The sequence below is a fragment of the Orcinus orca genome, chromosome 11 (assembly GCF_937001465.1).
Source record: "Orcinus orca chromosome 11, mOrcOrc1.1, whole genome shotgun sequence".
Taxonomy (NCBI): domain Eukaryota; kingdom Metazoa; phylum Chordata; class Mammalia; order Artiodactyla; family Delphinidae; genus Orcinus; species Orcinus orca.
The window spans coordinates 42,061,053-42,083,859 of NC_064569.1; the positions used below are offsets into that span (position 1 = coordinate 42,061,053).

At 53.4% G+C, this 22,807-nt stretch overlaps 2 protein-coding genes across 2 annotated transcripts; one reads left to right on the plus strand and one right to left on the minus strand.

Moving 5' to 3' along the window:
• Positions 1-1,121: 1,121 nt before the first annotated feature.
• Positions 1,122-3,383, minus strand: LOC117202996 (putative methyltransferase-like protein 7A). The gene has a single exon (XM_033436226.2). The coding sequence runs from the start codon at positions 3,108-3,110 to the stop codon at positions 2,727-2,729; it is 384 nt and encodes a 127-aa protein (XP_033292117.1). The 5' UTR covers positions 3,111-3,383; the 3' UTR covers positions 1,122-2,726.
• KRT7 (keratin 7) lies at positions 3,313-22,756 on the plus strand. Its single transcript, XM_004274291.3, has 10 exons — positions 3,313-4,444; positions 9,317-10,037; positions 11,477-11,688; positions 13,872-13,932; positions 15,138-15,233; positions 16,662-16,826; positions 17,942-18,067; positions 20,325-20,545; positions 22,025-22,059; positions 22,431-22,756. The coding sequence occupies exons 2-10, from the start codon at positions 9,708-9,710 to the stop codon at positions 22,586-22,588; spliced, it is 1,404 nt and encodes a 467-aa protein (XP_004274339.1). The 5' UTR covers positions 3,313-4,444; positions 9,317-9,707; the 3' UTR covers positions 22,589-22,756.
• Positions 22,757-22,807: the final 51 nt, after the last annotated feature.

Below are 22,807 nucleotides of genomic sequence, written 5' to 3' on the forward strand. Positions count from 1 at the left end.
AGATAAGGGAAATAGGACATCAAAGATAAGAAAGTTAGGGAACCAGTTCAAAGAGGTCCAGCATTTAAGTAAGAAGAGTCCCAGAAAGAGAGAACAAGGAAAATATAAGGGGAGGAAAGAAAAAGAAAGAATCCCAGAAAAACTTCCAGAACTGAAGGACATAAGTTTGCAGGTTGAAATGGACCACTAAATCTCCAACAGGTAACAAATCATTTTACTGGGAACAGAGAAGACTCTACAAACTTACAGAGAGGAGAAAAAAGTTTCATATACAGAATCTAGAATCAGAATGACTTCAAACTTGTCAGCAGTAATATTAGCAGCCAGAAGACAATGAAAACCGTAAAAATTTTGAGGGAAAACATTTTCCAGCTCAGAATTCTATAGCTGTACAAACTATGAATTAGTTTGAGCCCATGTCCCCTGCATCGGCAGGCGGACTCTCAACCACTGCGCCACCAGGGAAGCCCTCAATTACTTCTGAGTGTAAAGAATATTCAGACATGCATTTTATCAACACATTTACCTCACCTTTCTCAGAAAGCTGGAGGATATGCTCTATCAAAACTAAGGGGTAAACTAAGAAAGAGGAAGAGATAGAATGCAGGAAACAGGCATTCAAGTGCAAGAGAGAAAATAAGGGGTCCATCCATCTTTCGATCTATCTATATCTGGGGCATACTGGGAAAATGGTGGCTGAAGTGGGGAAGGGAGACTTTCTTTTTCCCATTGTCCTACTGGGATACTCAACCAATAGGATAAAAAGCTAACCAGCTAGGGCTTGCCTGGTGGCACAGTGGTTGAGAGTCCGCCTGCCGATACAGGGGACACGGGTTCGTGCCCCGGTCCGGGAGGATCCCACATGCCGCGGAGCGGCTGGGCCCGTGAACCATGGCCGCTGAGCCTGCGCGTCCGGAGCCTGTGCTCCGCAATGGGAGAGGCCACAACAGTGAGAGGCCCGCGTACCGGAAAAAAAAAAAAAAAAAAAAAGCTAATCAGCTAACGAGTGATTGGGGGAAGTTTGGTTTCTTGCTGGACCCCAGAGGAGATACATCAGAAGCTTTGAGTTCTTTGAGTTCTTAGAACACTAGACCCTGGTGAAATTTCAGAACTTTAAAAAAAAAAAAAAAAAGAGTGAACATCCTAAAAACGCCCAGACATAAAACAATCAACAACAAAAACAGGTTATCTGAAAAGGAAAGAGAATTATACTGGCACTGAAGTTATCATCTGCAACTTGGAAAGCCCGAGGGCCATGGAAAAGACTCACAGCTTCCAGGGGGAAGGAATCTTGGCCAAAATATTGTTAAAGTGTTAGGGTAGGAGGCAGACATTTTCAGATCTGCAAGATCCGTGAACCATTTCTCAGGAACCTATTCAAGAAGGTAGTTAAGACAAATGAAAATTAAATTTGAATGAAAACAGAGACATCTCAAGATAAAAGAAGACCAAAAGCCTATCAAGCAGTGGAGAGCAGTAAATCTAGTAAAATCTATAGCAAGTAAACGGATGATGATAAACTGACTTTAACTATGTTATAAATTAGAAAAGGTCTTTGAAATAGACGACAAGGGGAAAAATCCTTAGCGGAACGTTGAAATTAAAATGGCAGATTATTTCAACCAACCCCAGGAGATGGGATGGAGAGATGATGGTGTTGAGAGGAAAGAGGGGATGAGGATTTGGAAATAAAAAACAAAATAGGTGGAGGGTGTCACATGACTATATACTTTTGGTATGTTGATGGGGAAGTACTGGTTAAAATATAACTTGAAATCCGAAAGTAATTATTAGTAAAGTTGAGATAGACAGAAAAACTGCCAAACACCAGAGAGGAGAAACATGAATTAAAAGAAGAAAAAACCATAAGGACACCCACTAACATAGTGACTAACAGGGACAGGTAAGGGGACTGGGATTTAAGGAAGTGAAGGGAGAACTTTCATTTTTCCCTCTATGTTCTTCTTGAATTTTTGAATTCTTTTAAACAAGTAAGACACATTGATTAATTGCCTTTATAATTAAAGACAATGACGTAAGGAACTCTGAAAAGTTAACAGAGGTCAAAGATGCAAGGTGATACCATCTGCAATGTCGTTGGAGAACTGCTCTGCCCTGACTCTCCCTTTCTTTCCCAGCATAGTTGTTCATTTTCTACAAATGATTAATGCCTGTTGCTTGAGGAAAGGGCTAGAGAATGGTATGTAGATAACTCCTGAGGCCCCAAGGTGAAAAATGAAGAATATATGCTATAAATGAAGATGGCTATCTGTGCACTTAACGCGTTCTCATTTGTTGCAGAAGGGAGACGCTCTGGCAGCCCTCCGGGAGATTCAGTGTTCTCATCATTAGAAAATTGGAGTCTGTGATGGGACTTAGGTGACCCCAGGTTGAAAGCCACTAGAGGGATGGCTTGGTGAGATCTCTGGCCTAGGTCTTCTTAACCTAGAAGTTAGGGCACCTGGATTTTTATTGTGTCTCTGCCATTTTTATGAGCCATCTGTCTTTGTGCGAGTCATTTAACCTCTCTGAGGCTCATTTCTCACCCCGGAAAGACAGTGCTGCTACAGAGTCAGCATTCTTTAAATGTTTGTTGAATAGAGCAATGATCAAAGGAATGAATGAAGTGGCTTGTCTAAGGCCCATGGGATCCGTACCTGAAGCCCACAGGCGTCTATGCAGCCCGATGCTCTAGCGGCTTAACACGCAGTGAAGGTGGTCTCTCCCTACTCACTCCCCGCACTCACCGGCCTCCACACTCTGCACACGTCCTGGAGGATCTGCTCCTGGTTCTTCACGGAGCACAGGACCAGTGTGCAGACCACCACATCCATGGAGTCGTCGACCACCTGGCGCAGGTCCTCCCCGGCAGCCACCAGGAAGTGCTCAAACTGCAGGTGTCGGTTCTCAGCAATGCTCTTGATTAAGAACTTCTCAAAGTTGGGGCTGGGATCAATACAGGTCACCCGGCATCCAGGCGGGTAGAACTTGAAGTTGGGCCCTGTGCTGCAGCCCAGCTCCAGCAGGGAGAGCTTCCCGGAGGGGACTGCGAACTCCTGTAGATTGCTGAAGAGCTCCTGCTTCTTGCTCGCCATCTGTTCGTTGTACATCACAGTAAACCTTGCCAAGAAGTAGGGGAGCGATTTTTTGCATATCCGGTTCCGCAAGCCCAGGAAGTCCAGCAGGTACGTGGGAAATGCCAGGATGCAGACGGAAAGAAAGAGAGGGTGGGTGAGGACTGCCAGGGGCAGCGTGCAGGAAAGAGAGCCATGGGGACGGGGGATGGAGGAATGGGAGCGGGGTGGGGGGTGGCGCTGCCCCCTCGGGGAATGGAACACCCTGTAAGCCCCCCAGTAGCACTGAGTCGTCAAATGAAGGACACATCAAGGGGAGTGCTGTCTCAAGTCTCAACCTCCTTGGGCTTCTACCAGAAAAGACACGGTAGGAATCGCCACGGGCAGGTGCTCCAACTCCCGCTTACTGAGCCCTTAAGTACATTTTCCACATTATCTTCTTCAATGCTTAAAAGGACTCATGAGACAGACACTCTTAATCCCCCATTTTACAGAAGGAGGAACTGAGTCTCACAGAAGGTAGCTGCAAGGTCGTGTGGCTGGGAAGCGCAGCCGAGTCAGAGTCCCCACCTTTCACCTGGAGCTGCCTGGTTTCCTTGGAGACTGCTGATCTCCTTTAGGAGTCACTGTCACGCGGACTGAGATCAGAGAAAGTGCGTGCATAGAATGATTGGGTAGAGCATTTGGTGAGAAGAGCCCCACAGAATGTTCTGGAAGCAGAAATAGCCATTCTCTTAGAGTCTAGAAACGTCTCTGAACTAGCCTGCTCTGCCCACACCTTGGAATATCTAGATCCTTGTCCACCCTTAGCTGATTCCTGCCATAGACGAGGGCGTTTGTCCTCTATGCCAGGGCTGGATACCGCGCAGCCCACTCTTAAATCCACCTTCCACCTCCACCCGCCTCGCTCCCTTAATTAGCTCCGCCCCCCTCTCATACTTAACATCTCTCTTTGCGGCCCTTCTCCTTCTCCTCTGCCAATCTGCCTGCTCAAGTCTCTTATCCTACAATAATCCTTTCCTTGAGTTTTCTTTCCTTTCAAGCTAATTTCCCATCTCGCTTCCTCTTACTGCCAGGCTCCGTTAGAAACTGTGTTCAGCACTCACAGTTTCCGCGTCCTTACCTCATTCAGACCTCAGCCCACTGACATTCGGCTTCTACCCCTACAGCGCCAATGAACGTGCATGCAGACAAATGGAAGGCCGTCAGAGGGAGGGGAGGGACAGGGGAGAAGGAGAGGGTGACTGTACTAGGGAGTGGTGGCCACGGAATGGAAGCCTGTGTTTGAGGAGGTGCGGGACGCTGGCATCCAGGGCGCAGGTGGAGACACAATCTGTCCTCAGAGGCAGAGAGAAAAGATGGGTGCGGAGGTAAGTTCAGGTGGGGGAAAGAAGGTAAGAGAGTTCCTTTTTTTTTTACATCTTTATTGTAGTATAATTGCTTTACAATGGTGTGTTAGTTTCTGCTGTATAACAAAGTGAATCAGTGATACATATACATATGTTCCCATATCTCTTCCCTCTTGCATCTCCCTCCCTCCCACCCTCCCTATCCCACCCCTCTAGGTGGTCACGAAGCACAGAGCTGATCTCCCTGTGCTATGCGGCTGCTTCCCACTAGCTATCTATTTTACGTTTGGTAGTGTATATATGTCCATGCCTCTCTCTCGCTTTGTCACAGCTTACCCTTCCCCCTCCCCACATCCTCAAGTCCATTCTCTAGTAGGTCTGTGTCTTTATTCCCGTATATATGGTAAGAGAGTTTTTAACCAGAGGGCTTTGATTTTCTCAGTGAAGAAGAAGGCTATGATCTATTGCTGAGAACGAGTGTGTAGGGTACAGGGTTGGCGATAGGAAGAGAGTAAAGAAACTTTGCAGCAGCAACCAGGGGGACTGGGAGAAATTGCTGACCGAAGGCAGAGAGAAGCCTTTAGTAGCAAAGAGGATGCAGGTGAGCCTGGGGACTGTGAGTCAGTGGTGACACCGGATCTTGAAGATATGGTTTTCTTCACGAGGCATTGCTGTTTAGAGCAGAGAAGGTCAGCATTTAGGCTAAACAGGGCTGGGGGTCTATCCAGGTGTAGGAGACTGAAGGGTAGGGGCCAGAGAAGGAGGGGTACAAGGAGTCCAAGCTGGAAAGAAAGTGTGAAGGAGGGTAGGGGGGTTAGAAAATGGAATGATTGGGTTCAGGACTGGACGAGCTGGTGTGGCTGAAGAACCCAACTGCTGAAAGTGAAAGAGTTTTGAATGGTACCGTGGTGTGAGATCAGAGTTTGAAACTTCAGAGACGAACCAGTTTAGGGTCTAGAGAGGGGACAAGGGCAGAGACAAGAGAAAAAGGATGAACGTGAAAGTCACTGGAACTGAGGAGCTAAGGAATGATCAGGCTAAGATGCTGAGTGGGTCACGTGCCTGGAGATGAGGGTGCCAGGGTGAAGAGGATCACACAGGACCAGGTGCCAGAGTCCCTGGTGAGAGTGAGGGAGTGGCCAGGGTATTAGGAGGTGACTGTGGGGCCCGCAGGGACCAGCCACAGGGGAGGGGATGGACGTGGTATAGCATGAGCCTCCTGGGACATTTTAAAAATTACAGTGATTTTGTACAATCAATATATAATGGTAAAATTTCAATCAGTATATAAAGGCTTTTTTTTTCAATAGATAGCATTCCTCTGAATGTATGTAGCCCAATGCATTGAATCACATCCCACTGATGGGCATTTATGCTGTTGCCTGTTTTTCTCTAGTATAAAATAATGGAGGTACAGACCACATGTATGTGTGTGCTTTTGGTGAGAACATCTGTAGGATAAGTTCCTGGCAGTGAATGTACTTGATCAAGGACAAGTGTATTCATTTATTTGTTTTGTTTATTGAGGTAAAGGCAAATGTCTTTAATTTTGATAGCTACTGCCAACTTGCCCTCTAACGAAGGTGCGTCAATAGATGACCCCGCGCACAAAGGACAGAACTCTCTGTTACCCGCACACTTTCCAGCACTGTTAGCAAACTAGTCTTTGATAATCTGACAGGTGCAAATGGCTTTTTATTGCTATTCTGTGGCATTTCTTTAATTTGAATGAAGTTGAGTATTTTTTTTTTCATATTTACTATTTGATTTTGTTTCTTTCTTTTCTTTTTTAATAAGTTACCTAGGAGTTCAAACTGCCAAGGTTCAAATCCTGGCTTTTCTACGTACTAGCTGTGTGACCACGGGCCATTTCCTTAAATTCGTTGTGTTTCAATTTCTTCTTAAAATGAGATAATAACGTACACTATGTGAAGTGCTTAGAACAGGGCCAGGCACATGCTAAGTAAGTACTCTATAAGCATTGGCTGATAATATCCACGTCTGTTGCCCACTTTTCTGCTGCGTTGTCTTTTCCTTATGGATTTGTCTCTTCTGGAAAGCCTGTTGGCTGTCATATATGTGTTTTGTCATTTGACTTTATTTTATTTTTATTTTTTTGCGGTACGCGGGCCTCTCACTGCTGTAGCCTCTCCCGTTGCGGAGCACAGGCTCCGGACGCGCAGGCTCAGCGGCCATGGCTCACGGGCCCAGCCGCTCCACGGCATGTGGGATCTTCCCGGACCGGGGCACGAACCCGTGTCCCCTGCATCGGCAGGCGGACTCTCAACCACTGCGCCACCAGGGAAGCCCCCTTGACTTTATTTTTAAGATATTACATTCCATGAGAAAATATTACATGGCTTTTGTTATGATTGCAATCATTGGAATTCCAAGACAATGAAAACACATTATGCCTTAAATATTTTATACTTTAGGAATTTGAGGAGGTGTTTTGAGGGGTTGGACAATGAGTAATGGAGCCAGAAAGAATGTCTCCCCCACCTCTCCAGAGAGGACCAGCCACTTCCAGCTTTGAGGGCTGCAGGACCGTGGTATCTGGACAGGTTTAGTGACACCAAGCAGGGCTGCGGAACTTGGGCTGCTTGTTTATTCACAGCTGGGTCCAGAGGTGCAGGGGAGGCCAGGCGGGCAGTGGGAGGACAAGTGATGTGCATGGCGGGTGTGTGTGTGTGTGTGTGTGTGTGTGTGTGTGTGTGTGTGTCTGTGTGACAGAACGCTACAGAGATGGAAGCGAGGCTCTGGATTACGGAAGGACAACTGCGAAAGGCTTTGGAAATGAATTCATCTCAAGATTATGCCCGGAATCTCCTAACAGGGTGTCTGTGAGGCCAGCAGAGGCATGGGCTGGTAGGAGACTGGGTTTAGATGAACCAATGGACAGGGCAGTCTTGTGGGGCAGGAATTTGATCCTCGGCCTCTTGGTGTTGACACTCCTCGTGAAGCCCTCCAGAGGGCGTTTCTGTGGGCAGCCTGGCACCCAGTGGGCTCATGGCGTTGGCCTAGGAATGGAGAGACAGGAAGAGACTGGTGAGGGCTGGAGCCACCAGGAATGCTTGGGGGAGGGGATGGGGAGGCGATGGGCGGATCCTGGGTGGGTCTGGAATGGGGAAATGTGGCCGGAGGCGACGCTGCATCCTGGGCCTGAAAAGCCCACAGACCGTTTCCCCTTTGTAGTGTCCTCCCAGCTCCCTCTCCCCACGAACCTGAGGATTTCGTCTCTGGTGAAGAAGCTGTGGCCCAGGGTGGGGCAGCGACTTATTCAGGGTCACCAACATTGCCCTGCCAGAGTTCCCAGGCCAGGCTCTAGGGAAGCAATGGGGGTGGCGGCAAAGGGAGGGATTCCTGGCATGGGCAGGGCATAGCCTCCAGAGGGCAGATCCAGGCTGGCGGGGGCGGGGGGGGGGGGGCAGCTGTGGAACTTGGGTGGGTTTAGGGGGTGGAGGGCTAGGGGGCTGGGGTAGGAGGTAGTGGGGAAAAGAGGATGAGCGCTGAAGGGTAAGGACTTTGGAGTGTATGAGTGTGTGTGTGTGTGTGTGTGTGTGTGTGTGTGTGTGATGTGGTATATATGTGTGTATGTGTTCATGTGAGTGATGTGGTGTGTGTGTGTAAGTGATATGGTGTGTATGTGTATGAATGTGTGGGAGTGTTTATGTATGCATATATGTATGTGTGTATGTGTATGATGTGGTGTGTGTGTGTGTCTCTCTTTCTCTCTCCCTCTCTCTCTCACACACACACACCCTGCAGCAGACACACTGAAAGGTCTCCTTGGGCATCCCTCAGCCTCTGGCCTGAGCTTTCCCAACACCAATATGGAGGAGAGGGAGGGGAAGGGGCCTGGGTCTCCACTGTGATCACTGAGAAGGGGCTTCTGTGCGTTAGTCCTCCTTGTCTAACTGAAATGGAAACCAGGAAGGGCATTCCATTCCCAGCCTCCTCCACTCAAGCCCCAAGGGCTTGGTCTGAAGTGACAACCTGGCCAGCTCACTGGGCGGGACTAGAGGTGGACTAAGGGTGACAACAGTCCTGTCGGCTGTCTTTTCCAAAGGCTCCTCAGGCTGCCCCTCTAGCAGAGCTAACAGCACATTTATCCCCATCTTGGGCTGGGTTTGAAACTGCTGGGAATTGTTTGGTGGTGGCTTCAGGTGGGGGAGATGATGAGAGCTGGGGACGTTTAAACAGGCAAGTGGCAGGGGTGGGGAATGGGGAGGAGTGTCTGAGGGCAAATACAAGCACGTTGCAGAGACATTCGTACAAAGGCGTGCAAGCGTGTATTCACAGACACACCTATCCCCCTGCCCCCCACCCGAACATAGAAGCCCACTTGTATAAGTACATTCACAAACATGCAGACACATATGTAAACACACATGCCTAGGGTGTGCACACAGCCAAGCCCAGGGCAGGTGCGTACACACAAAAGTGTACAGACATTCACACAAAGTGTCTCAAATACACACAGGTGTCCCCTTCCTCTCCAGGGACAAATAAACTAAGTGGACAGGAACGTGATCTGGGGCGGGGGGAAGTGCAGGCCCAGAGTAACCATCACCAGAAGATGTCTCTACTGGAGTGAGGAGGAGAGGGGCGAGAGTGGGGTCATGCCCCACTTGGTCTGGTCTCTGTATGCAGAGGAGGCGTGGGGACACGTGGCCAGGGAAACCAGTTCACCCAGGCCCACCTTGGGGTCAACTTACTCAGGAGCTGAGCTCTCTCAAGGAGGAGCTGGACTTGGGACGGAGGCTGTCAGGGAACGCCTTTCTGGCTCTCAGTAGCTTGGGGAGGGGACTGGGGGCTGACTCCTGGGCTAGAACGTTTTGACCACCCCTTCCCCCAATCTTTTACCGCTTGATCTTTCTGCTCTTGTCTCAGGAATCTGGATCTTCTTCACTCCATCCCCAAGCCTCCTCCAGGGAGCCTTCCCTGACTGAGCCCGTTGCAGATCGACTGGGACCGCTGTCTTTCACCGCTCTCTGCGTCCGCCTGCATCAAGGGGTCTGAGCCTCTACGGCCCTCCTCCCCACTCTGGACGGTACAGGCTTGGACCAAAAGCCTGGGCCTCGGAGGGGTGGACGGCGCGATGGCGGAAGCGCGGCCCCGAGAGGAGCTGGCGGGCAGAGAAAGGTGGCCGGCGGCCAGCCCCGCCCCTACCTGTGTAAGCCTATCCGCCCGCGCCTAGAGGATAAAAGCGGCCAAGTCGCCCGCAGGTCAGCGAATTCGGCCCCCTGTCCCCCGCCGCTCGGTCCAGCCCGGCCCAGCCAGCATGTCCATCCACTTCAGCTCCCAGGTCTTCAGCTCGCGCTCCTCCGCCTTCCCGGGGCGCGGCACCCAGGTGCGCCTGAACTCGGTGCGCCCCGGCGGCTTCGGCGGCAGCAGCAGCAGCCTCTACGGCCTTGGCGCCTCGCGGCCGCGCGTGGCCGCGCGCTCATCCTACGGGGGCCCAGTGGGCGCCGGCATCCGCGAGGTCACCATCAACCAGAGCCTGCTGACCCCGCTGCAGGTGAACATCGACCCCTCCATCCAGCAGGTGCGCCAGGAGGAGCGCGAGCAGATCAAGACCCTGAACAACAAGTTCGCCTCCTTCATCGACAAGGTGAGCGGCCCGCGCTGCCCCAAGCCAGGATTCAGGCCCCAGCAGCCGCCCCGCAGCGCACGTGGGCCAGGGGCTGGGAGGGCTGCTGCCTGCTCTCTTTCCGCCGATATCTGGGACTGTACCCTCTCCATGAACCCTGTAGCTATTTTTGTCCCCCTCGGCCTCCAAGCCCTCTCTTGCAGCTAGCTACCCAAATCTCCCTGCTTTTTCCTCCGGGAATGTGTGCGTGGGTCTGTCCGGTTGCCCTGGTGAGCTGTGCCTGTGAGTCGCTGGGGTTCTTGGGCAGCTTTTGTCATCCGAGTCAGGTTGGGAGCTCCAGACGCCAAGGCCGGGACTTCTTTCTCTGGGCCCCCTTCTCTGAGAGGGGGCTGTGTGGAGTCAGAGATGGGGCAGGGTGAGATTCTCCCCTCCCGCCCCACTTATTTTCTAGCAGATGCTGGAAATAAAGGGCTGGAGGGAGGCAGGCTCCTGGTCCCATCGGCCCCACCTACCTGGTCCTCCATCCTCCTTTGGGTGGTAGGAGGTGAGGTTATACTTGCCCTTGGAGAGAGCTCATCTGGGGGCACTGAGGGTCACAGGGAAGGGCCATTTAAGAGGTGTTTTTCCTCTTATGTCCCAAAGGGGTGGGGCATAGAGATGGGGAGAGCGCACTTGTGGGGCTGGACCCAAGAACTAAGGGCTAGCCCCCTGGGCCCCTCTGGCCAGGGCCTCCTCCCTGGGCGTAGAGCAGGCTTTCTCTTTCCTGCCTTTGTGTGCCTCTTTGCTTCCCTGGTGCCCCATGTCCTCCTCTCCTTCACCCTTCAGACTGTACACATCCTTCAAGTTCTGGGGCAGCCTCCGCAGGAAGCCCCAGGCCCAGGTTCCCCCTGCTGAGGCTCGGCTGCAGCCCCCAGATCCTGCTGCCTGAGTTGCTGGTTTTGAGGAGGTCTGCTTCCCACACCAGTCATTTTGGTGCTCCTTAGGGACTCATTTTACATTGGCTTGATTGTAGCATCCTGTCCTGAGGCCTTGTGGGAGAAAGAGGGAAGGGGAGAGAGGATACTGAGAGAGGAAGGGATGAGGTCCCAGCCTGAAGGGAGGAGGCCCGAGTCAGGCTCAGGACACAGACAGGAAGTGGGCAGCCCTTCAGACAGGGAGATGGAGGCCATCGCCTGTGATGCGAGGGGAAGCAGAGGAGGGAGGAGACTCTAGAGAACAACACTGGCACACATCAGTGACCTGAGCCCTGGACACACTCTGAGACAGTTGAGACAGAGAGTCCTGGAGGAGAGGCTTGTTCAGGGTGGGCTTCCTGGAGGAGAGAGCCAAGGGCTAGGGGCCCAGGTTGGGGGAAGAGCCAGTGCGAGCGTGGATTCTGCTGGATGGCTGGAGACCCTCTCAACCGCACTGTGGGTGGCACGGTCTGCCTCTCCTGAGTTTCCTCCTCCCGCCCCTTCTAGGTGCGGTTTCTGGAGCAGCAGAACAAACTGCTGGAGACCAAGTGGGCACTGCTGCAGGAGCAGAAGTCGACCAAGAGGAGCTGCCTCCCGGGCATCTTTGAGGCCCAGACTGCTGGCCTGCGGAAGCAGCTTGAGGCCCTGCAGCTGGACGGGGGCCGCCTGGAGGTGGAGCTTCGGAACATGCAGGACGTCGTGGAAGACTTCAAGAACAAGTACTGCCCCGCAGTACGGCCTGCCGGGATCCATGCCCTGGGCCCATGTGCCCCTCTCAGCTCACCCTCTGCAAATCCTCTCTGGGTCAGGGGTCAGAGGGTACAGCTGCTCAGTACAACAACTCCCAGAAGGGAAGACCTTGATTAACACGTTCCCTGCTTGCCCTCTCTCCTATTTGTCTCTGGGGGCCGTTTCCAAGTCTCTCTGGTCCTGTCTTCTGACTTACTCCCAGTGAAATATCTCAGCCCAGCCCTGATCTGCACTGCTCCCTTCAGAAGCCTTACCAAGGCCCAGGAAAGGGCAGGGCAAGAGATGATGTGCTTCAGAACTTGCATGGCCCTCAGATTATTCTAGAACAACTCTGTTTTGTTCCCGTGAGGAATTAGAGTCCAGAAAGTTTCAGGGGCTTGATCAAAATCGCATAGTAGGTCATTGGGAGAGCTGGGGCTTGTTTTTGGGCCCCTGACTCCCAGGAGGAGACCTGGAACCAAGCTGGGAAGGAAAGAAGCAGAGAGCATGATCATTGTGAGCGATGGAAGGGGCTGCGGAGGCTGGGGGTGGGTGCGGCCAGGGCAGGAACCAAAGCCAGAGGCTGGGCCGGGCGTCCCTGCCCAGTGGGCACTCGGGGTGATGAGTGAGTTCTGTGCTCTGCCTGGGGGCGGGTGTATGACTAAGCTGGAGCAGGGACACTGCCTTTGACTGGACATAGAACAAACAAAGGCCTCTGCAGGGAGTGTCTCTCCATTCCCATCCCCCATCCCCACCCCCGACTTCCCTAGGGCAACAGTCAACAGGATTAATCCCGCAGCAGGTGGAAGGCAGGTGGAAGCAGACCGGTGCAGGACAGGGAAGGCCTGGGACAGCCCGCGAGCCCCTGCTGTCAGGTGTGCATGTGTGCACACGTACTCCAGCCCAGAGCCCACAGGGCACTTCCCTGGGGAGCCAGGCTGAGCTCCAGGCTGGGGCTGAAGGAGGAACCGGAAGGGGTCCTGAGTGCAGCTGCCCAGGGAGCTCCTCTCTGCACATCCTCTGGGCCCAGTGGCACAGCAGGGGTGGAGAGACGGCCTCGCAGATATTTTCCTAACTATTCTAGAGGCCCTGGGGGAGTGGGACTTTGGGGGTCTGGGCTCCTGGAGGGCCTCTGCCTGCCTGAGTATCCTGCTCCCCACTAAAGTTGCCCCACATTGTTCCTGCTGTTCTCCAGAAGCTCGTGGACACTGCTAGCTTTCTGTTTCTGACACCTATTTTTTTTTTGCGGTACGCGGGCCTCTCCCGTTGCGGAGCACAGGCTCCGGACACGCAGGCTCAGTGGCCATGGCTCACGGGCCCAGCCGCTCCGCGGCATGTGGGATCTTCCCAGACTGGGGCACGAACCCGCGTCCCCTGCATCGGCAGGCGGACTCTCAACCACTGCGCCACCAGGGAAGCCCTCTGACACCTATTTTGAATCCTCAAGTAAATACTGGGTCAGGCCCACCTGCCCTCTTGCTCTGTGCCCTGCTTTGCTGGCGTCCTCCTACGGGCAGGGGGCTGGCTCCTTGGGAGAAAGAGGGATGGAGGGGGGTGCTCTGGGAGTAGCGATGGGGGCTTGTCACCTAGTTGGGGGCTGGTTCTTCCTCCTTCCTGAGTCCACAAGGTTCCTCCTCTTCGGGCCCCTTCTTCACCCTCAGCGGGTGGGATTAAGCAGGTTAAGGTGTGAGCTCAGGCGTCAGATGGCCAGGCTTCAAGTCCGGGCTTTGCCACTTAGCGGCTTGGTGACTGGACAGAGTACTCAGCCTCTCTGTGCCTCTGTTCCTTTCCCTGAGAATCATAGCACCATTGTTACAGGACTGTTGTAGGGATTAACTGAGAGAATGCATGGGAAGCACATAACAGGGCAGGCCCCGTACAGAGTGGTCCAGAGGCAAGGCTGCTATTCGTCTTCTCACTCCCAGTATATGCAGCCTTTGTCCTTTGATCCACGTATGTTCCCTGCTCCCTCACCCCCATGCCTGCCAAGACTCAAAGCCGTAGGAACAGCCGTATGGAAAAGTCAGGGACATTTTGTTGCGTAGCTGACACCTGTGTTTTCAGGTGTGTCATTAAGGAGGGGTAAAGGTGATGCACGGCAGACTTTCACACCTGGATACGGGGGGATGGAGGCAGAGCTGCACCAACACCATGCTCCCCTCCTTTACTGCAGGTATGAAGACGAAATTAACCGTCACACGGCTGCTGAGAATGAGTTTGTAGTGCTGAAGAAGGTGAGGGGGTCAGACAGGTAGGGTGGGTGGCATTGTAGGAAGCACAGGGGACAGGGGACCACATGCCTCTCACCTGAGCAGCCAGTAGGGACCTGTGGTCAGGGTCTGGCTGGGTCTATAAGAAGGGAGCGATGGGCTTGGAGAAGGTGAGATATGGAAGCCAGCCATTTATAAGCCTGCTTCGTGTACGTATGTGCACACATGTGTCTGCACGTCTGTGTGTGTGTATTTGTGTGTAGGTGTGTCTGGCGAGTCACTACACTTGTTTCTGGGCTTTTGGAGGGGTTAGAATTTTGACTACAGGATGGAGGTTAGAAGGGACGATTTCAACCCCAAATAAGGAAGTGCTCTATCAGTCAGAACATTTAATTACAGATGAGGGTGGCACATGGCATGCCTGAAATATTTGCTGAATGAATGGGATGGGGTGCCTTGAGGCAAAATGAACTCCCTGTCCCTGGAGGTGTGCAAGTAAGGTCTGAAGGCCTTAGGAATATCTTAGGGGGGATTGACTTAATCTGATTCAAAACACACTCACTCACTGTTCCAGGCCCATCCACAGAAATGTAACCTGCCCTGGAGTGCTGGGCCCTTGGAGATTCAGGGATGAGTGGAAGGGAGCCCTTTCCACAGGAGCTTAACCACAGCAAAGGATGGCTCTCAGGGGACCAGACTTGCAGTGTTATCTGTTGCCCACTGCCTTATATCACCCATGCTGCAAGCTACATATTTAGGCTAGAGGTTTGCCATCCCTGGGAGCGGTGTCCTGGAGTCTGAATGATTTCACGCTCTCCCATTTGACTGATGAGAAGCTGGGGCTCATGAAGTTGAGGTGATTTGCTCAAGGTCACGTAGCTAGTAGGTGGCAGAGCCGGGTGTGTGTCTAAACCACTAAAGCCTTTAGGAACTGGTAAAGCGCTAGGTTTGGGGCTCCAGGCTGCTGTGGGCTATCAGCGCTGCGTAGGCACCTCCAGTCCTGGGGGTGCGTGGAGACGATGTGCTCCTCGAGCCTGGATGGGTCCAGCGGAGGGAACTTCCCACCGTGGGCGTGTCAGGCAGCCTGGAGGAGCTGTATGTTTCTTCGTAGGGTAGCGGTGATTGGTCCTGGGGGTTGGACAGTACTGGCCTGCTCCCACGCCTGCTAAGTGTTTCGTGAACTGAGGACATGGTGTCCCTCTACCCCTTCTCACCACCACCCCTCCCAGGATGTGGATGTTGCCTACATGAACAAGGTGGAGTTGGAGGCTAAGGTGGACACCCTGAAGGATGAGATCAACTTCCTCAGGACCCTCTATGAGGAGGTGAGGACCTCAGGGGTGGGAGATATGCCACAACCTGCATGTCCTAGCCAGGGGGCTATCTGGTCCACCCCCTGCCTCTGGGTCAGCCGGGGTGTGTGTTGGGTGCATGTAGGGGAGTTGACCCCTGAATAAAGACCCCTGCTCTTTATTCTTTCTGGATTCAGGAATCCAGGGTGGGTGAGGAGCTCAGTAGGAGCTGGGGCAGCGCACCAGGGTGGAGTCAGTCAAAACTGGCCTTCCAGAGATGTGGGATGGTCATTTGTCAGGAAGGGGGATTGGGTGGGGCTGGAAGAAACCAGGAGGATGTTGAGGGATCCGATCCGGGCCGTGACAGGGTTCACAGGTGGACTGGGTGGGCTGGCAGGGGAGCCTGAGTCAGGAGAGACTGGAGTGCCTGAGGGTTTATACCCACCACTCAGCCACCCTCTCTGCCTGCCCCTCCCATCTCCCCTCCTGCTCAGCTTGCCCTGCCTTGGGCTTCCGGTTCCTTTCCCTCAAGGGGATTTAAAAACCTCTTCATCCCATCTGTGTGAGTCTCTGGCCTTAGGCAGAAGATAGGGTGGTTGATCATCTGGCTAGTCTGGGACATAGGAAAACGTGAGGCAAATTACAGACCAGTTCTCATTTCCCTTCAGTCTGGTCTTTACCTGAACATCCAGCCTCCATTAGCGTCTCCGAGAGAATTTCCACATATGTTAATTTCAGGGGCTGGATCCTTGAGGCTGACTTTGGGTACTTCTGGCCTCAGTGTGGGCCTTCATATGTCTATCACATGTTATATATATGTGTGTGTGTATGTCTATACATGTATATATAATTATTTTCCTCTCATTATGAAATACATACTCATTGCAGAAAATCTAGAAAATTAAGTAAAGCATAAATTGAAAACAAGTTTCCTACACCTACTCTTATCATCTTGATACCTACCTTTTCAGACTTCTTCTCTGCATATACACACATAGAGATATAGAAATACATATATTTAATAAAATAGAATCATACCTTTTTTCATGTAACAGTATACCACAGATACAGTTCCCTGTCCGTAAATACGGCTGTATCCTCCGTGTTAAAGGCTGCAGAGTGTGCATAATACATGACTTATTCTACCCACCCCCTAGTGATTCCCTTCACAACAGAGCTCAACTCCAGTAGCACCTCGCAGCACCTCACCACACTCTGTCACTTGTTTGTGATCCTGCCAGACTCTTGATTTCAGAAGGTGCTATTGGGCTTTTCTGGGAGCCAGGGCTGGTGGAGCTGTTTAGTGGGTGCTGGGTCTGTGCCCCTGGCTACCTGGTGACTCACTCCCACTCTGGCCTCTTCTCCCTTTTTCTTCCCCTAGTGTGCGGGGAATCCCAGGATGGGCATGGGGACAGGGACGGGTCATGCCCCAAGTCCTGATGTTATGTCTGGTCCCTACAGGAGTTGAAAGAGCTGCAGTCCAAGGTCTCAGACACGTCTGTGGTCCTGTCCATGGACAACAGCCGCTCCCTGGACCTGGACGGCATCATCGCCGAGGTCAAGGCCCAGTATGAGGAGATCGCCAACCGCAGCCGGGCTGAGGCCGAGGCCTGGTACCAGACCAAGGTGTGTGGCCGCTGGAGGCATATTTTCTCTTCCTGGCAGAGTCCTCCGTGGCGGCTTCCCTTACTCCTCACCCTGTCTGAAGCCTTTGGGGCCTGGGTCCCACTGTGCTGACAGGCACCAGGGATTAAATCTGTGGTGGTCTCCAGTGTCCTGGGAATGAGAGGAGGAGAAGGCTAGGTCCTTGCCCAGGGCAAGATTCCAGCCTGATGTGGGGGGAGAGGGCAGAGGAAATGGACATGGATTAATAATTATTATAGCTAAATCTGGCAAGTAAGCACCATGCTAGGCAAAGGTTCAAAGGTTTACCTGTATTGACTCATATAGCCCACAGAACAGCCCTGTTAGGTAGGCACTAGTGTTATCCCCCTTTTACAGGTGAAGAAACTGAGGCATGGAGAGGTTAAGCGATTTGTCTAGCTCTGCACAGCCAGCAGATAGAAGAGCAGGGACCAGATCCTGGGTCCAAGGGCTCCAGAGCAGGTTTAATCGTTATATGCACTGGGTGTGGGCAGGGCAGCTGACAGTGCAGTGCTGAGGGAATGGGTGGGGAGGGGGTGTGCTGGGGCAAACCAGTGATCTGGGGGAGGGAGCCTGAGGGTTTAAAAGCAGCATAGAGCAATGTCTCTTCAGAGACAGGGAGTCATCCATGGTGTATGTGAGGACACATGTACGCCCATAAGGACTTGCTGTGTGACACTGGGCCAGTGCCTTCTGTCCTCTGGGACTCATTCACCTCATCTGTAAAATGGGTGGTGCTGACAAAGGGGTTAATAGGTGAGGATCTCAGACTTCCAGTGATTCTCCAGTGTTAGGACATAATGGGAATGGGCAGAGCCCCGAGATCAGTGGAATGGGCCTGGTGAGCCATTCTTGTCCCCCCCCGCCCCGCCCCGTCCTGGCTGGGAGGAAACTGAACCCCTCCCCCACCCCACTGTCCGGGAGTCTGGCCTCCTGGTATTGGGCAAAGTTTGCTGGGAGTCAGACTGTCCCTCCCTGGGAAGACAAGCTGGGAGGGCTTGTCACTCAGAACCTGGGGCCTTCCTTGGGTCGGGAGAAGACAAGTCACCTGTAATCACGGTCCACCCTTGCCATACTCTTCTGTGTGGTCCCTCCAGTTTGAGACCCTCCAGGCCCAGGCTGGGAAGCACGGGGACGACCTCCGGCGTAGCCGGAATGAGATCGCGGAGCTGAACCGGGCCGTCCAGAGGCTGCAGGCTGAGATCGACAACAACAAGAACCAGGTGGGCGCCAGCCCTCCTCCTTGGGGCATGTGAAGGGCAGCCAGCTGGGACCCTGCCCAGGATGAGCAGCAGGAGGTTGGGGGCGAGGGGGGTCACCTCTGCTGCTCTGGGGACCAGGCTGGTGCAGCTCAAGTCTCTCGGGCCCACCTGCGAGCTCTCTAGGACGAAATGTTCTTGGCCAGGTCCTGCTTGACCGAAGGGAGAACAGGAGTCCTAGCTGGGCATGGAGCTTGTGGAAAGAGCCTCGAGCTGGCTGGCTAGACTAGAACCACCATTCGTTACCACATTGGTACTGAGCCCTCTCCTTGCACCTAGCTCTGGGTGCGATGTGTGCCTGGGGGCAGGGGGGAAGGGGGTGGCGGGCCGGAGGTCAGCAGAGTCCCTCACTATGGCTCCCAAGGCCCCGCCCCACCTGCTGACCTCACTCCTCACCACTGCCTCTCTGGCTGTGCTCTTGCTGCTTCCTGGAGCTTATATTTGCCAAGCATCTTCATGCTTCAGGGCCCTTGCACTTGGTGTTCCCTCTGCCTGGAATGTGGTTCTCCCAGCTCTGCACATGGCTGCCCCTTTCTCACCCCTGGGGTTTAGGACAAAAGACCTCTTCTCAGAGATGGCCAGCCACTCTCTCAGCAGTCTGTGTGAGGTTCCTGAAACACCTATCACTCTCTGAAATTTTCTGTCTTATTAATTTAGTATTGACTTATTAGGTAAGTCTTATTAAGTATAAATAAGTATTGTCCCCTACCTCCACTGGGATATTAAAAATGCTTTAAGAGCAGGGGCCCCCGTCTGTCTGGTTCACTGTTCCTCCCTTCCCAGCACAGGTCTCAGACAACAGACTGATGGGAGGAGGTGCTGTGAAGCTGGGGTGGGGGGTATTGATGAGGAAGTGTCCCCCAAGCCCTGACCAAGGCATGGGGGTGCTCAAGGCAGCTAAGCCTGGGCAGGTGTCTGCAGTGGGGAGGGAGGGAAGCTGATGGGTGGTGGCTACTTTCCAGATGAGCCGGGGGATGGGATGTGGGGGTGATCTACCCAGAAATGTCCTCCCCTTGGAGCCCTGCAGGCCTTTTTACATGAGGGTGAGGGTGGAAGCTGCCTCCCGGCACAGATTCAGGGCTGTGAGTCACCGGTGCGGCAAGCCAGCGTCCAGCCCTGGAGGGGAGGCACAGAATAATGAATGGCGGTTTCCCAAACGCCGCAGCTTCTGCCAGATCCGGTTCTCCTCTTACCCAACAGGGCAGAGCCAGACCCCGGAGCTCGGATGTCTATCACCGTCGGGGGGCTCAGAGGCAGTGGCATGGCCTTGCCAAGGGGGCACCAGTGTGACAGGGAGGGGCACTGACCAGTGGTTGGGGGCAGAGGGCATCAGCCAGCCTCCTGGGCAGGACTGGGGGTGTTGTGCAGAGAGGAAGAGTGCATGCTCGGAGGGGAGAGGGTCTGAGGGCAGAGCGCAGTTGTGAGAGGGAAGGAGGACCACTGCGCGAGGGGATGGGGATGGTGGCTCTCGGAGCTGAACGAGAAGCGGCTCAGGACTAAATAGGCCCGGCTAGTGAGGGGCGGGCCACGAGAGAGGGAACACTAAGGCCAGGCAGGAAGTGGCAGCTGATGGTCACGCCCGTCCTGAGTCACGCCACCCCTGCCCAAACCTGGGGTCCGTTGACTCGGAGTCTAGGGGTGCCAGGCAGCGTCTCTGTACTCCAAGTCTCCCTGTCCTGGGCCTCTTCCAAACTGGTTCCTATTTTGACGGTGTTTTTGGTTCTGGTCAGCTGCCTGAAATTTGAGGACTAAACTAGAATCCCGTAGCCTTGGAACTCCTCTAGCTAGGGGTCAGGTGTGTGGGCATTTGTAACTCATAATAGCATTTACTCATAATAGTGATCGTAATAGCATTTATTAAATGCTTACTGTATACCAGACACTGTGCCAGAGACTTTTGTATGATTTCGTTACTTGCAATATCTCTCTATACATACTGTGATGACTGCTAGGAAAGGGGAGACTTTTGGCTTAGAAGGGTTGATTCATCCAAGATCACATGGCTTGTAAGTGGCAAAGCCAGAAGTGGAAGGTACGCATTGGGTATATCAAAACCCATGTTTGAAACCCCTGGGATTCCCTGGTGCTTGGGCGAGGAGGCTGGTGCCAGTGAAGCCACCGTAAGCAAGGTGCCCAGATGCTCACTGCAGCATGGGGAAGCAGGAAGGCAGTGGCTGGTGAGGCCTGCCCCCCCAGCTCAAAGCCCCACTACCCCCCACAGCGTGCCAAGTTGGAGGCTGCCATCTCCGAGGCCGAGGAGCGTGGGGAGCTGGCTGTCAAGGATGCAAGGGCCAAGCTGGTGGACCTGGAGGAGGCCCTGCAGAAGGCCAAGCAGGACATGGCCCGGCAGCTCCGGGAGTACCAGGAGCTCATGAGCACCAAACTGGCCCTGGACGTCGAGATCGCCACCTACCGCAAGCTGCTGGAGGGCGAGGAGAGCAGGTGAAGACAAAGAATCTGGAAAGGGGATCCTTTGGGGCTCAGTGAGGCCTGGGGCTTGACGTTCAACCATTTGCAAGCATTTCCTGTGTACCCTCTTCTGCAGGGCACTGGGTGTGGGAAGTGCAGGGAGGGTACAGATGATGCTTGCTTCTTTGCCCTTGATGAGATGACTTTCGAGAGGGAAAGACCAGATGGTGTAAGCTCAGTGAGAAATTTGAAGTAATAACAGCGCTTTCGTGCGCGCGCGCACGTGTGTGTGTGTGTGTGTGTGTGTGTGTGTGTGTGTGTGTGTGTCTATTAGCAAGCTTATCTTATTTGATCCTCAGAACACATCAGGTAAGCAAGACAGGTATTATTGACTCCTTAGTGTACAGAGGGGAAATTGTGGTTAGTTTTATTAATTGAGGGGACAGGGCCAGTGTGCGGTCAAGCTCTGTTGATTCCTGGTCCAGGCATCTTCCATGGTGACAGGCTGCTTCTCACCACATAATTGAGGGCTAAGTCACGTGGTATTGACTGAGCGTGGTGAGGAGGTAAATTTCCCCTCTCTCCAGAAGTATTTGCATACTCACCTGCAGCCTGAGATGAAGCTGAGTTGGGTTAGTCTTACAGGGAATTCTTCACAAAAAACTCCACATCTATGTCCATGAAGTTGGGTCTTCATTAGTACCTTGATGGCTTGATTGACTCATTCAGTCAACAGACAAGTGGCCTGGAAGCTTTCTAGTGTCCCCATCTCTTGCCCTTGACCTTTGCCCTGCCCCCTTCCAGGATTTGGGGCTGCAGCTGGGCTTCCCTCACTCCCTCCACTAAATTGAGGCCTCTCCTCCTCCCTGCAGAGTAAACTCATTCCCAAGGCCAAGGGCTTGGTGACAGTGGGACTGTGAGTCACAAAGCAAACACCAGCTGTCTCGGATAGATTTTTAATTTCCAGTGTAAGACCTGTTTCAGCCCCACAGCCTGCTTAAAACAACCCCCTCTCCTCCTTCCCCCCTCAGTCCCGGCTGGAGCTGAATTCACTCAGTCAACGATTCACTAATTATTTCAACACATATTAAATAATTACCGTGTGCCAGACCTCATGCTAAGGACTGGAGATGCGGGAATCAATACAGCCTTCTTTGAGGATTTTATGATCTGGTTAAGAGAGGCAGCGATCTACATAAACAACGAGGACAGCTACCATTTACAGACTCCCGTGTGCCCAGGGCTTTAGGTAACTTATGTTATTTAGCCCTCACAAACCACACTGTGAGGTTGGTACTGAGTTAGGCCCCATTATAGGTGAGGAACTGGAGACTCTGAGACATTCCCAAGGTCATGTAGCCAGCAGGCAGGAGGGCCAAAGTGAAAAGGCTGAATGTGTGGGGACAGAGGAAGCAACCTCGGTTCTGCTCGGGGCCTGGACGGAGGGGTGCGGGGGTGCTTCCTCCAGTGCTGAGGAGAGAGCAGCCCTCACAGGTGTCTCCTCTGCCCCAGGATGACCGGAGCTGGAGTGGGAGCCGTGAACATCTGTAAGTCCTTGGCTGCGGGCCCATCGCCTATGCCGTCCAGACTAGGCTGGGTCTATTGGATGGCATATCGGCCTGAAGGCCTGGCCTTCTGGAGGCTGGGAGCCTCCTTCCCTTCAATAGCTTTCAGCAGGGGCCTGCAGCTCCCATCCAGAGAGGCTCAACAGCCCAGGAAAGCCATGCACGAGGACAGGGTGGGTGGGGCCGGTGTGGAGCAGCCCTCACCTCTGTCTGAGGCTCCTTCTGGGTTGGCCCCTGGCTGTTGGTGGGAAGGGAGGTGGGTGGGAGGAGGGAGACGGGCAGCTATGGCAGGAGGGCGGGGGCCTCGGGTAGTGGGCCTCACGCCGACGGAGACCTCCTCCCTTCTCTCTCAGCTGTGGTCGGTTCCACGGGCGGTGCTGGCAGCCGGCTGACCTTCAGGGGAACCATGGGCAGCAATGCCCTGAGATTCTCCAGTGGTGGAGGGCCTGGGGCCCCCAAGGCCTATTCCATTAGCACCACATCTGCCCCCGGCAGGCGCACCCACAACTGAGCCTCTGGTGTGGGGAGACACATACCCTCTCCTCCCATCGTCACAAGAGGACCTCCATCCCTGGTCCCATCCCTGGTCCCAAGACTGCAAGGCAGTCTGAAAAATGATGTCAGAATAGCTTCCAATAAAGCAGCTGCTTTCTGAGGCTTGGGTGAGCCATGCCCAGCACCTGGTGTCCTGGCTTCATTAGGCTGGGCGGGGAAGGCGGTGGGGAGGGGA